Here is a 14,682-nt window from a genome sequence, read left to right as displayed (position 1 = left end):
TCCGTGAGATGTCTGGTAATCTCTGACTTGGTCTTCAAATCATGTGGCTAAATTGTAGTGTTTTTGCTCTTTTTTCAAGCTTAACATTGTCTAGGCAAAAATAGAAGTATAAAATTTCCTACCTTTTAAATATATTTAGGTTAAATTACAAAAGTAGACAACTTAAGATATCATAATTTTTAAAATTTTCTGCCATTTAAAAAAATTACAAAAATTTCTTTTCAGATACATTCCCATCCCCTTTTGAATACTTAGATACATCCTTATTTCCTCTCGAATATATTTCTCCCATTAATCAATGTATCGGAAAATCAAGAAATATATTTGAGAGCAATGAAAAATTCAAATTTTTTGTAATTGGGGAAATTTTAGAATAAGATGTAATTAGCCCCCAAATATATGGAATTTATGTACTTTATACATATTTTTAAAGCCCCAAAATTTTAAGGGTCTAAAGCTATAATATAATCAAACTCCTTTACCACAGGACAAATCTTATATTGTTCAATAGATCCATTTGAATCATATTTAATGTAATAAACTAATTTACAACAAACAAAGTTCTTTTTTAAGGTTACCACAAACCTAGTTCTTTTGTGATCAAGTTTGATTAACAATAATCACAAGTCATAACAGTGATCAAGATGATTATCTTGAAGAATTTGATCCATTTATTTAGCTTGTGTCATCGAGATGGATTTGTGGGTATATTAGGCGAGATATGAATAATAACAAATTAAAATATTAGGGACAAGGTGGAAGTGACCTTCGTGGGGACAAGATTAAAGAAATGAAACTATGATGGTTTGCATATGTGAAGAAGAGATGCCCCATTGAAAAGACGTGAGAGATTGACTATGGTAAATCTGAAGCGAGATGGGTCGAAAAAGTATTGAAAGAAGATGATTAACCAAGATTTGAGACACCTGCAGCTTACTGTATCTAGGATATGAAGGTCGAGAATTAGGATATGAAACTCCATGTATTAACAAGAATAATTTAGAAAGAATTTTTTTTTTAATTATATAAAACCTCACTTAATTTAAAATGGAGGAGTATGAAAGTGGATAATGCTCAATTTCACTAAAACTCTAGTACTAACTTGTTATAATAAAAAATATCTAGTCATTTTTTTCTTTATTTTAATAAAGAAAGTTTAGAATTCTTTGACTATAATTAAATAGGTAATTAATAAACTTGTCTATATATAGAGAATAGTGATAGTTATTTATTTCTTGTGTGGTTTATTATAGTAATTGCTTGTGGGACTTTTATTTCATTGAATATGTCTTCTTCTTCCTTATATACGTGTCACATTTTATCCAAATCTATTAGATTACATTTTTTAAAAATAAAATAAAAAAGAATTCAAACTATTGCAAAAAAACAAGATATGAATAAATTTCTTATAGAACAAGAAATATTAATAAATAAAAATTATGTTTGGAGAATTTTTCAGAATTCTCACCAAAAAAATGTATCCCGGTTGAGTATAATTCTTAAACATTGTGATTTGTGGTTATTATGCATAAATTCTTAATTAAATGGTCTCGAGTTGAGTTATGAGAATTAAATATTTTTAAGGAAGTGCTTCCTTTATAATGTTGACCTCTTTTTTAGAGGCTTGTTCTCCGTCATAGATATTATAGTCTTTTTTAATAAAACACATTAGATTTTTTTAAGATTGTTTGATTTATTGAATGAGATAAGCAGGAATATTTTATGAATTATTTTATCTCACCTTTTATATGAAATAGTAATCCATTATTTTAATATAAATAATTGGATAAAATAATCTCAAAATTAATTGATATCTCAAATTAATAATATTTTTTTTCGATATCAAATGATTAAATAAAGAGAGAAATAAAAATGTGTACTTGGTTAACAAATGCAAGAAAAATATTCATGGACCACTTGCCATCAATATTATATACGAGGTGCTTCAAAGAAATGGCTCCATTTTCCTGTTTTTTTCCACCATGTTATTCACGTATACTTCATTTTTTTCCATATTATATTTATATTTATGATAATATCCATGGTTGACAATTTTTTTTTATTTTTTTATTTCACTTTTATTTGTTCGCTATATTAAACATTCAATAATAAAATTTCTAACAGAGAGCGTTTCATTTTATAAGCCTATAAAGCATGAAATTGAATTACTATTTAGGATCAATTAACTCCGAATACAAAATTATATATCTAGAACAAATAATAAATGAGAAAGAATAATATGCAATACAACAACAATAACAGATCCATAATAATCTCATAAATAGAGTTTATGTAGAATATGGTGTATATATAACTTACTCCTACTTTCGTACAAATTATTTTTGATAAATTCTCAACTCAATAAAATTATTTTTCAGAACAATTAAAATATATTGTCTCTACACCTCCATAATTTTGAATTATTACACTTTTCTACACAAATAAAACAAAGAAACAATTGCGAATGAACAAATGCATAATACAATAATAATATATCCATAATAGTTTCATAAATAAGATATCGAAAGAAGAATGATATATATATAAAAATTACATATCGAGAACAATTAAAATACGCCCCCTTCCCATTTTTTTAATTATTACATTTATCTTTTACGAATAAAACGTCTTGAGAGGACAAAGTATACACACAATTTACTTTTACTTTCGAAAAATTTGTGTTTGATAAATCTTCTACTCAAGAAAATTATTTTTCAAAATCGTTAAAATATGTCTCTACACACTCCATCAATTTCAAATTATTACACTTTTCTATAAAACTCTAACGTTTGGAGAAGGGAGGTATACACACAATTTACTGTTACTCTTGCGTAGACTGTATTCAATAAATCCTCGATTCGTTTTCCAAATCAAAGAAAATATGTCATGATTTTCAATTATTACACTTTTCTACACACTTCTTTTCAATCAAAAGGACTAATTAATAAGTCCACCAAACTTTTTTCTACAAATATTAAAAAGGACACATGCCATTTTTTCACTTCAACTACCACACCGGAAAGTTAACCGTCGTCGTTCGGTGCTCCGGCGAAGTTTCAAATGTTCCGAGATTACTTCTCTTGTCTATTACCCGGTCGGAGCTCCGATTCCATTAACGATGTTGTTGCTGATAGAGACCCGGTTTTGTTGGTAACGGGTATTGCCGGGTCGATTCTCCATTCTAAGAGTAAGAAATTGGGTGGTTTCGAAACCCGAGTTTGGGTCCGATTTCTCCTTGCTGAACATGAGTTCAAAAAAAAGTTATGGTCCATTTATAATCCAAAAACAGGTTAGGCTTATTCCACATTTTTAGTTTATGAGTTCTGAATCGGGTTTTGAATAGATTATTTATAGGGAAAGCTAACCAAACTATTTATACAAATTAGACCCAATCTAAATTATTTAGCATAAACTTATTGTCAAACTGTTTAACCTCTTGCCACACTTTCTCACTTTAATTTCGCACATGACATCAGCATCATATTTACATTAGTACCCTTCCCTTGTTCTTTTTGATACTATCATAATATATTATATTTTGATGATATTAAATAATTTATCAAGCAGTTTTTTTTTGTTATATCATTAGAGTATAATATATGTATACAGAAGAAGAAATGCCTGAGATAGTAAAAAACAAGGGGCATTTAAGTAATGGAGTATTTAATGGTAAATAGTTTTCTTTTTTGGGTGTAACAATAATTATCCCTTATTTATACATATTTAATGATTTCTTTTAGCATAAATATAGTGTTGTCAGGAAAATAGTTCCATTTTACTTTTTTGCTTATATGGCTTAGACTCTCTTTGTACCTGTTGTGCGATTACACCGGATATATTGTTGTTGTAATAAAGTGGAATATAGAGTATGATAAAAGTGTTTTGCTAGTAATTTTTTAGTATTTTTGATTAAAACAAGTGATTTTGGGTATTGTTTGGATATGTGCGACAAATAATTTTGTTTATCTTATTTTGACTAGTCAGTTTCAATTTGTTTATTTGATTTTGACTTGGTGTGGAGTGTAAGAGCATAAAGAAATACTTTTGAATTTTGTGATCTTAAACTTAAACTTGAAACTAAAGATACGTAGAATGATATCCTTTAATCATGTGGTCTTAAACATGTTATATAGAAAATTAGAACCGAAGAGTTGCCAAAAAAGAAAGAGACATTTTTTTTTAAATGGACTAAAAAGGAAAGTAAGACAAATAAATGGGAACTGTTTCACACAATTGTAACTTGAAAGTCCAAAGTAATCAAACAATGGAAGATTTTTATAGAGTACACTTTTAAGTTTTTATTTTTTTCACTCCTTCCCTTTTAATTTGTTTGTCTAGTTTTGACTTGGTACAAAACTTAAAATAGTAAAGAAAGAGTTTTGAATCTTGTGATGTTAAACTAAAGATATGTAGAATATACCAAAATATCTTTTAATCTTGTGGTCTTAAACATGTCATGTGAGAAGTTAGAATTAAAGAGTTCCCAAAAACTGAAAGAAGGATTCTTTTTGAAACGGAGTAAAAAAGAAAATAAGACATACTAATTGAAATGGAGCGAGTAATATGAGTTGTGATGGGAACTGATTCACACAATTGTTACTTGTAAGTAATCGAACACTGGCAGATTTTATAAAGTAGGCTTTCAATTTTAATTTATTTTTTAATTCATTTTGGGCGAATTTTTGTATGTTATTGTTGGTTTTGGTGTGGGATATTCAGGGTATACAGAGTCATTGGATGATAGCACAGAGATAGTAGTGCCACAAGATGATTATGGACTGTATGCAATTGACATTTTGGATCCTTCAGTGGTATGTTTTGCATCATCAAGTGGTCACAAGTGTATATCTATGGGCTTTAGTATCGCTTTTATCAAATAATTATTTTTGTAGTTTTGCTACGTACAAATTTGTATGGGGAGATGATTTAATCTTGACAATAGCTATATCACCTTTGTATATATAGGTGCCGAATAATTATTTGATTGTATCTTGTCAAAAAAAAAATCAGTTGAGTATACAGCACGTTTGATGACAAGTAAAATTCCATGTCCCAAAATAAAAGTAATAAATGGAACCATTATTCTCAAAGGTGAAGAGCCTAAAAAAGCAGTTCAGGTCTATGGAGGCTTTAAACGTAAAGCGCAATTGAAGTGTGGGCTTTAGTTTAAGAACGCACAACTAAGAATAAGATTTTAAAAAAGTAAATGTAATGCAAGAAAAAGTAACAACTTCATTCATAATGATTTCCTTATCAATTATAAAATCATTTTGCCAATCATATTTATGCTAGTATTGTTCTATTCAAGATATATCTTATTGGCAATGAGGTGAGCGCCCTAGTAACTTGCCTACACAGAAGCACAGCCTAAGTGATGTGAAGTGCCTACCCCGAGCTTCAGGGCTTAAGCTCACGTCAAATGAGCTTTTTGACAGCACTGAATGGAACATGAAGTTTGAGTTAAATAAACTTCAAGATTACCATTCTGGATTTAAGAATGTTTTTCTTCTTAAGGAAGACATCACTGGATTTTTATTTGATTCAGTTAGTGCTAGAGGCTAAAAGGGGAAGGTAGGTGAAGCAACCCTTTCTTCTTCAATTTCTGTAGCAATAAAGTTCTATAAGTTTTCTTGGGAAAAGAATTGATAGTTTCTATCCTTTCCTACAAAACTCTCACTTTCTTTTGTCTCGGATATTGACTTTTGGTTCTCGGACACTGGTTTCATCTCAGTAGTTACCTGTACCTCACATCAAGATCTTTTATGAAAGGAAATTGGCCTATTGATAGCAAACTATATACTGTAATATTGTACAGGCTTTGGTTGCCAATGTGATAAGTCTGTGAAAATGAGTCTTATTAAGATTGTGATCCATTTTTTAGTTACATTTGAAAACTCATGCACTGTCAAGAACAAAATTGAACTTGTGAACTTGTACTCCACACAGCCCTCACCCCCCCCCCCCCAAACCCCCACCCCTACAAAAGAAAGATAATAATAATAACAAAAGGAAGCAGAAAAGAAAAGATCAATCAAATATAATTGCCTGGTCATTTGAACTAAAGAAGAAATCAGATTATTTAAGTGTTTATACTAGCTAGAACATTAGGTTATTTGTTCTTTGTGATGAGCTTTCACAGACTGCAATCACACATTCATTTGTCGGTTGAAGCAAGGTTTTAGCTGATTAGTGTTATCAGAGTGACAATGAAATTTAATTAACTAGGCGTGAACTATGGATGATGAATAGTGAAAATTACTCACTTGCATAATTGAGGACATATTGAAGTTCTTTAAATTTTGAAATAATATCATAATACTAGTTAGTATTACCTATCAAAAAGATAAGACTGGTTAGTCTCATCTATTTTACTCTACATGCCCTGGGAAAAGTAAATATATGTTTTCGTCTTTTTTGTTTCTTTTCTTTTCTGCTATACTTTTCTTTAATGAGATCATAATCTCTTCTACTGGTGTTTGATTTGCAGATGGTGAAGTGTATACACTTGACCAATGTATACCATTTTCATGATATGATTGATATGCTAGTCAAATGTGGATATAAAAAGGGAACTACGTTGTTCGGTTTTGGTTACGACTTCCGCCAAAGCAATAGGTATTATTTAACCGCTGAAATTTCCATTGCCGCTATGCCATACTGTATTATAGCTTACTATTCGATAAGTTGGTTGATTGTGATGGTAGCAAACAAGAGAAGCTTACTTCTATTTTGGCTTATTTGATTCTACTGCTGAAACTATCATCGCACTTAAGGGATCTGTTAGCATATGGTTGCAGGATTGACAAGGCAATGAATGACCTGAAAGCAAAGTTGGCTGCGGCTTATAAAGCTTCTGGGGGAAGAAAAGTCGATATTATTTCGCATTCCATGGGTGGCTTGTTAGTCAAATGTTTCATTTCTCTTTACAGTGATGTAAGTTCAATTTCTTGAGACTCAGTGAGTTGCAAATCCCCTAGAGCATTTAATCAAGTTATCAAAAGAAGATAAAGTCTGATGTGTCGTAAGTGGTGTGCACAAGGGGGGTGGTTTTGCCTGTTGTTCCCGTTGGTCACCTATGTTTCTCCAAGTTGAGATAATGTCTTCCTATTTGTTCTGTTCATGTATCTTTTGTATTTTGCTTTTCTGTCTCTTTCGTCCTTGCCTAGGTTCTTGATTTAGATTTATCACTCTTACATGAGTGGCATCCCTAAATGCAAAAAGTTACCTTTCAGGTATTTTCCAAGTATGTGAATAAGTGGATTACCATTGCCACCCCCTTTCAAGGTAACTTTTCTTTCCTTCTCTTTGCAATTTTTTGCAGATGATGTCTATTTTGAATTGCTAGGATAATAGCTAAGATGTCCTTCTTACCAATCTGGGGATGCATAGATAATTCATATAGAGTTACAAAAGTGTATAAGGAAGAACCAATAACTAATTGATAATATTTGCAGTGAATACAATCTATAGCTTCTAATACTGAATCATTGTTAAAGGGTTTTTTTCCCCGCAAAATAGTAGTAGTGTCACATATTATTGGAAGAAGAGGAAGTTTGTGTTTAAAAACTCCAGTACAAGCTTCATAAAAGAATATATTACTTTTTTCTTCCAGATTTCTGATGAAACATTTTAGAATTCACTGTTTATTTTGTAGGGCCACAACTATGTATTGCATTGTTGTTTGAAAAACAGTATATTACCTACATAAACCTGTCATATGGAAGAAAACCTAATTGTGTTTTTGTGTATGGGGTGGGGGGGGGGATGGGGGAGGAGGAAGCTTTAGCTTTATGTAGAGACAATGTTCCCATGAAATTGGTTCCTAAAGAGCCTTTTCCTTGGCTAGAGTTATAGTCCTTAAGAAATGCTCCCGAACCTCAAGACTGCGAGTTACATGTGTGCAGAATGCTAATTGTTCATCTCTGGTTAACAGGTGCTCCTGGATGCATTAATGACTCTCTCTTAACTGGAGTGCAGTTCGTTGATGGATTTGAAAGCAACTTTTTTGTGTCTAGGTGGACAATGCATCAATTGGTAAGCCTCTCTGTTGATTTATATGGAAAATATGCGTTGATGATGAATTTAATTGACCTGCCTCCTTATTTACCATTCCATCAAGTGAAGCTGTTAAATATGAACTACGCTTGAGGCGTGTCTAACTTCATATGCATCATCTTGTACAAAGATATCTTCCTCAGCGTTTTCAATCATATCTTCAATGGCCCTAGATAGTTAATAGAATATATCTGAAGAAGACTTCCCGAAACTGAATGCTCATAGTGTAATGCTACTGATATATCTTTCAAACCATATGGTTATCTATACATTGAGTTAAATTGGAAATGTCGTTTGATTGGGGGTTGACTGTTCGTTCACCTGGAGGTTCTTGTTTTTTTTTTTTTTTGTAATACTCGTGGGCATATAAAAGAAACTTTTTAAGTTTTTCATTTAAGATATGGTTTCCGTCAATGCTGCAAATATTGGCTATTTGTCTATCTTGTCATCCATAAGATGCTGACTAGAGTCATAGTTCCTTGCTGTCTTTAGAGTTCTCCTAAGATGACATTTAATTTACTCTCAAGTTTAATCTTTTGCAAGTTGGTTGAGTGCCCATCAGTCTATGAGATGTTGCCAAATCCAGACTTCAAGTGGGAAAAGCAACCTGAAATTTTGGTGTGGCGGAAGAAATCTAAGGATGGGAATACGGTGGTTAAATTAGAACGTTATGATGCTAGCACAAGTGTGACTCTCTTTGAGGAAGCGTTGAGGAGCAATGAGGTATATCTCCAAGCCATCTTTAGCCACTAGAATTATTAACTTCATATTACAAGTTTTTAAGTTTCACACTTCTACATCTCCCCAACTTGTGATTAGCTATTAAAAATGAGGAGGCTTTTTGCTTTTTGATAAAGCATTTTGTGATTTCACGCATGTTTGGACTGAGTCAAAGCTAAAGAAATGAGGCTTTAGTAAAATACGTGTGACATTTTTTTCTAGAACTGCAGTCCTAATGATGCTGAGAAGTGGCACTTGGACCAATTTTAATTTTAAGTGGACAAATTTAATCCAACCAAAAGTAAGAGTCTAATTTCTGTGTGCTCACTTCACTACTAGGTGCGGTCAAACTGGCAAAAATATGATGTTCATATATGTGCTGTAATACTTTAAAATTGTTTGTATAACACTTCAAATGACCATGAGCTTTTCCTTGCATGCTTTGTATCAAATACTCGATAAACTCTTATGAGACAAAGGCTGGCAGGGCTTAGAGGTTAGGATTAAACTTGGCCGACCCTTTTTTCTATTTGTCTTGCTAGAGGACAAGATCTGTAAAAAGTTGCTTTGGCACCAATTAAAAGAATAAACACGGGTCTATGCATATGAAATTTTAAAACTGGTCTATGCATATGAAATTTTAAAACTTGTAGGGTGATATATGTCATCATCTGGAAGTGCAGCAACCAATTAAGGATGGACAAATAGAACCTATGTCTCATAAATTGGATAGATGGATAATTTGTTATTATTGCCTTTAGAGTTTGTCAGCAGTCATTATTGGTTTTAGATGATACTTTTTACAAACTGTTTCTCTTATGCATATCTATGACTAGATCGCAATGCCATAGCAAGTGATTTAATTTTTTTCCCCTTATCCCTGAATTGCAGCTCAACTTAAATGGTAAAACAGTGGCTCTGCCTTTCAACTTCTCAATTCTTGATTGGGCAGCTAGTACTCTCAAAATTTTAAATGATGCTCAATTACCGAAAGGGATTCCTTTCTATAGCATCTATGGGACATCTTTTGATACACCTTTTGATGTTAGGTACGTAACTGTATCTTATTATACAATAGGTCAAGGTAGTGCATAACAGATTCGTACTTTGTCTTTAAGGCTCTGCAGTATTTGAGGTGTACATGTTTCTTTTGTAGTTATGGTTCAGAAGCTTCTCCAATCGAGGACCTAACGAATGTCTGCCATACAATGGTAACTAACTTCATTTCTTTTTCCTTGCTATTAAGAGTGACATTATGATGTTCCAACTCTTCTGCATTTTTTCTCTGGGTTTGCGATTTGTTATCAAGTGATCAGCAAAACTCCATACATCCAGAATCACCTTTTAATTTGCCCATACATGTATGAGATAATAATACATGCATTCATAGTCAATTTTTAATAACAAACCACCTGTATGGGTGGAAAGTTGGCAGAGCCCTATCAGTTTTCATTAATATAAGATAAGAGTTTCATCAGGTATGGATTCTCTGAGAACTTTGACTTTGATTATACAAGTTATTTCCCCTTGATAATAAGAAAGTTATATCCTATATAAAATCTGGAAAAAGGATAATGCATATCGTCAAGATTAATAAGGCCATTTGCATTCATAGGTTGTACCATTGTAATTTTGTGGTGCATGTAATAGTTGACCACGTCTAGCAAGAGAATCTGCAAAAAAATGTGGCGTGTGTAATCATTGACCACATTTAGCAAGAGAACTTGCGACCACATATGCTTCCCTAGGAGAATGTTTGTAATTTTTTTTCCAGTTGGTCGATAAGATTTCCTCCAAAGATATAAGCCCGCACTTTGAGGAGGATAGCACGTTTTGTTCCAGAAGCATCAGCAATGCTTGTGATTGTTGTTGTTATCATCCAGGAGAATTTAGCGACTTTGTCCATCTTATTTAGGGTTCTTTAGGTGCATGGGGATGACATTCATTCTGTATTTAGATATTACATGTCTTTACTAAATGCTTCCTGAAGCTTTTCTACTTACTATTACCTATTTCTGTTGTGATCTAGCCCCAATATTCCTTCGTGGATGGTGATGGAACTGTTCCAGCTGAATCAGCAATGGTATTATACTTCACTTCTCTATTTTCTTACTCTCCTTTTATATTATAAGATTAATAGTATCTTGGCTGGTGTGAGGCAGCAAGTATTCCGTGGAATTAGTTAAGGTGCGCACAAGCTGGCCCAGATACCACGGGTATTTAAATAAAATTAATGGTATCTTGGTACCTTTAAGTAGACAGAATCTGATACTAATAAAGAAAAAAGAGAAGAAGATCATCAAAAAGAAATTTCTTCGTCAAAAAAGAAAAAGAAAAAAGATAGCAGTATTAATTTTTCGGCGGTGGCATTTGATTAAAGTAAAAGGACAGCTTGTATATATTATGGTTGACTTCATGAATATGAACATTGGATAGGTACTTGTGAAGTTCAGTCTTATACAATGCTATTACCTTCATCTTCTGCTTTTGCATCCCTCTCGAATGGCTATTTGCTCTTCTCATTACCTCAAGTGGTAGATTTTACCTTCTCCAAGAATTCAACAGATATAAATTAATACTTCACGTTATGTTGATCTTGATGTAACCTTTATCTTTGACTAACTACTTCATTGTTTGATTTCTCTCTGTCTTGCATTAGCACTTGAGTAAACCAAATAGAGATTAGGGAAATTTTTTACCACTGTATGACTGACTTGACTCAAAACCGACAGATGACTATACATTGTGATTGATACCAGTCAGTCGAGATGGAAGATAGTAATATAGGAAATAGCCCAAGTAATGTGGTAAAATCATTTCTATTATTCACTTGTTTATCTTGGATGCCAAAATGAAGTGCCATTATAGAAATTTTGTCTTTCCGGTGGACTGAATCTTAGTTTGCTGGAGAGCATCAGAAAACTCCACTTGGATAGCTGGAAATTAGAAATTTATGTACAACACCAGCCTCTATAGCTACCTGTAACAGAATGCAGCTATTTCTAACGGACTGCATCCGTAATCAGGAAGGCAAATGAAATTATGTGGTATGGTATCTTATATAAGAGAAACCTTACTTTTAGGAGTGATATTTCGCCTTCATTGAGGAGATAGTGTCTATGGTGACGCTATTGACAAATACTCAATATCTTGGTTGATTGTTGACCCTCTGTGGATAATTCTGCAGGCTGATAATTTTGAAGCAGTGGAAAGAGTAGGAGTTCAGGCTGGTCACAGGGGACTACTAAGAGATGAGAAAGTTTTCGAGCTTATCAAGACGTGGCTTGGCGTATCCGATAAAAAGAAGGTGCATTCCAGGTCCTCTAGGGTAATGGATCTTTATTCAGGTCAATAGTTGTAAACAATGTGTTTTGCTCATTTTTAGAGCCTTTTCTTTTTTCCTTCTCTCAGTTTTATTAGTTGGTAGTTATAAGTATACATTACCTCTGAGGTAGAGGTCAGGTCTGCGTACACTCTACCCTCCCCAGATCTCATTTTGTGGGACTATACTGGGTATGTTATTGTTGTTGTAGTCATTAGTATTCATTTACGTACATTCTTTGAGAATGTCGAAAATAGTACCTGCATGAATCATCATTATGTAGCTATGTTAGTAGCAATATGTATTACACTAGAAAATTGGAAACTTGAGCTGAACACTTGATGTAACAATGATGTTTTATCGTTTAAATATACTCAAGAATCGAGAGGTTTTGTCGTTATTTTCTCATTACTCCTTTTCTGCAATTCTTTCTTTCATCAAACAGAGTACTTTTATCTACCTATAGTTTTTGTTGAATTTGAGAATGTAACTTCATAATGAGATTGTTTTATTAGAACTTCAGGCTCTTTCTTTCTTGTTGAAGCAATCTCCAGGCTCAACTTGTTCATTTTTTACTGGATTTATGACAGCATTTATCCAACTGGGATCACTTTATATTGTAAAAATGCAAAATAATTTGATCATAAAACTTTTGAGTGTCAAAAGTTAATAGTAGAAGTTTATTGTGTTGTTTTTCTACCTTTTTAGTACATTTAAGTTGAAGATATAATTTGAAAAATATAAATATATCATGTTTAATAGTTTAAACCTTTAGATATGGAATACTCACACAATTCAACATTTTATCAGAGTAGACATATGGTATTTCAAGTCACTATGACATTTACCGATCATCAGAAAGAACTTTTTATGTGTTTTATACATGATCTTTCCACCTTAACTAGAGGTTTCAGGTTCAAACTTTAAAAATGAAAAATAAAACCTAATAGGTAGTGTTTCTTTTTTTAATGGGCAGTTTGAATTTTTACGCAATGCAAGTTTGAATTAATCAGGTCTTAAAGCGAGTATTGAATATCGGCGAAAACAAACAAAATAAGAAACAAATCAACAAGTTCCACACTTCATTTTCTACTGTCAGATTTTGGTTGCATCAATTTGTTACTTGTTGAGTGGAAATAAATACTATATATTAGGAAGAAGGGTCAAACTGTTGAGGTCAAAAGAAATATAGGGTTTGAATCCCCAACAATATTTTTAATTTGATTTTCTTGAAGTTGTAATTACTATTAGTTCTTGGGTTTTGATGACATATTATAATTAATTTTAGTATCAAAAACCAAGAAAGATGAAAAAGAGAAAGAAACAAATGAGCATTCCTATAGGCCTTTTTTATTAGCTTTCAATATATTTTTGCTCATTTATAGAGAAAAATAAGGGTAGAAAATTAGGAGATAGTCAAGCGTTGTCAAGTCTATTTTATTGTTCGATTTTTATTATCACATATTGTTTCCTTTGCATCAATTACTATTATATTTAGTGTTGCTATTGTTCTTTTGTCTGTTATTTTCATGATGATTTCTTTATTGTTTTATTCTCTTTTCGTACCTGCTATGAAAGATTTTACTTGTGTCGAATGCATATCAAAAATAGTCTTCTACTTCCACAGGACAGGAATAAGGTATACGTACACAGATTCGACCTATGACATTACACTATAATTAGTTGTTCCACAAACTAAAGCTAAAATTCTACTTCTAATATTTATTAAAACAAATTAATTAAAGTAAATAATTTTTGCTCTTTATACCATTATATATCAATCAAAAAAGATAAATATTTGAAGATGTGTTTTATCTTAAACCCTCACTTCATTGGGTACCTATAGGAAAGCATGCCTTGAAGTAATTTATTTTCCTTCTTTCGAAAAGTTTTTATCTTTTCGATTTCCAAAACACTTTTAAAGCAAAGATGAAGAAAGACAAATTAAAGAGCTCAAAGTTAAATACTTTATTTAATTCTTTGGGAGGAATTTTTTTTTGCTTTAAGTTTATTTTTTTGGCTTATTTATATATACTATATAATCTTTTATCGAAGAAAATTTTTTTATCGAAGGAAATTTAATTAATTCCCATTTGCCATGTTTGGGAGTTGGGACGGAGCCATAATTGCGCATTCGGCCAAACCAAGTAATTTTAGGCAAAAAAAGAAGTTGTATTTATATTAAAAATTCACTTAATAAACTATTAATAATTTATCCAAAATGTAATAAGAAAAAATAATAATCGTGCAATTCTCCTTTAGCTTTCCATTTATCCCTAGTTTGGTGGTATGAAATTACTTTGATATTTTGTTGTCTGTGGAATATAACACATTTCTCATAAAATTAATTAAGATGCGTACAAGATAGTTCAGACACTATATTATTAAAAAAAAAATTATAATCTAAATTTTTTATTTTTTTTATTTCTCATTCGGTGTCTGATATCTGCATTAAAACTCGATTATTTTGATTTTGCACTACATAAAACCTAATTCGTGAAGAAACAATCCCTATCAAAGACTCAAACTATCTCATCCACTGCACCATATTCTCGCCTTCGCTTACGCCTCCTAGTATTGTCTCT

General features: G+C 31.9%; 1 protein-coding gene across 2 annotated transcripts; it reads left to right on the top strand.

Moving 5' to 3' along the window:
- Positions 1 to 2,883: 2,883 nt before the first annotated feature.
- LOC129899029 (phospholipase A(1) LCAT3) lies at positions 2,884 to 12,497 on the top strand. Of its 2 annotated transcripts, XM_055973781.1 has the most exons (11): positions 2,889 to 3,289; positions 4,720 to 4,811; positions 6,488 to 6,615; positions 6,798 to 6,933; positions 7,233 to 7,284; positions 7,934 to 8,034; positions 8,599 to 8,778; positions 9,667 to 9,824; positions 9,932 to 9,986; positions 10,805 to 10,858; positions 11,963 to 12,497. In XM_055973781.1, the coding sequence occupies exons 1-11, from the start codon at positions 3,061 to 3,063 to the stop codon at positions 12,128 to 12,130; spliced, it is 1,353 nt and encodes a 450-aa protein (XP_055829756.1). In that variant the 5' UTR covers positions 2,889 to 3,060; the 3' UTR covers positions 12,131 to 12,497. The 2 variants fall into 2 exon arrangements, with proteins under 2 accessions (XP_055829765.1, XP_055829756.1); XM_055973790.1 differs by lacking the exon at positions 10,805 to 10,858 and having other exon boundaries at positions 2,884 to 3,289.
- Positions 12,498 to 14,682: the final 2,185 nt, after the last annotated feature.

This window comes from Solanum dulcamara, chromosome 1, assembly GCF_947179165.1.
Source record: "Solanum dulcamara chromosome 1, daSolDulc1.2, whole genome shotgun sequence".
NCBI lineage: Eukaryota > Viridiplantae > Streptophyta > Magnoliopsida > Solanales > Solanaceae > Solanum > Solanum dulcamara.
Note: the sequence above shows the minus strand (reverse complement) of the source record. Positions and strands in the feature narration are given on the sequence as shown.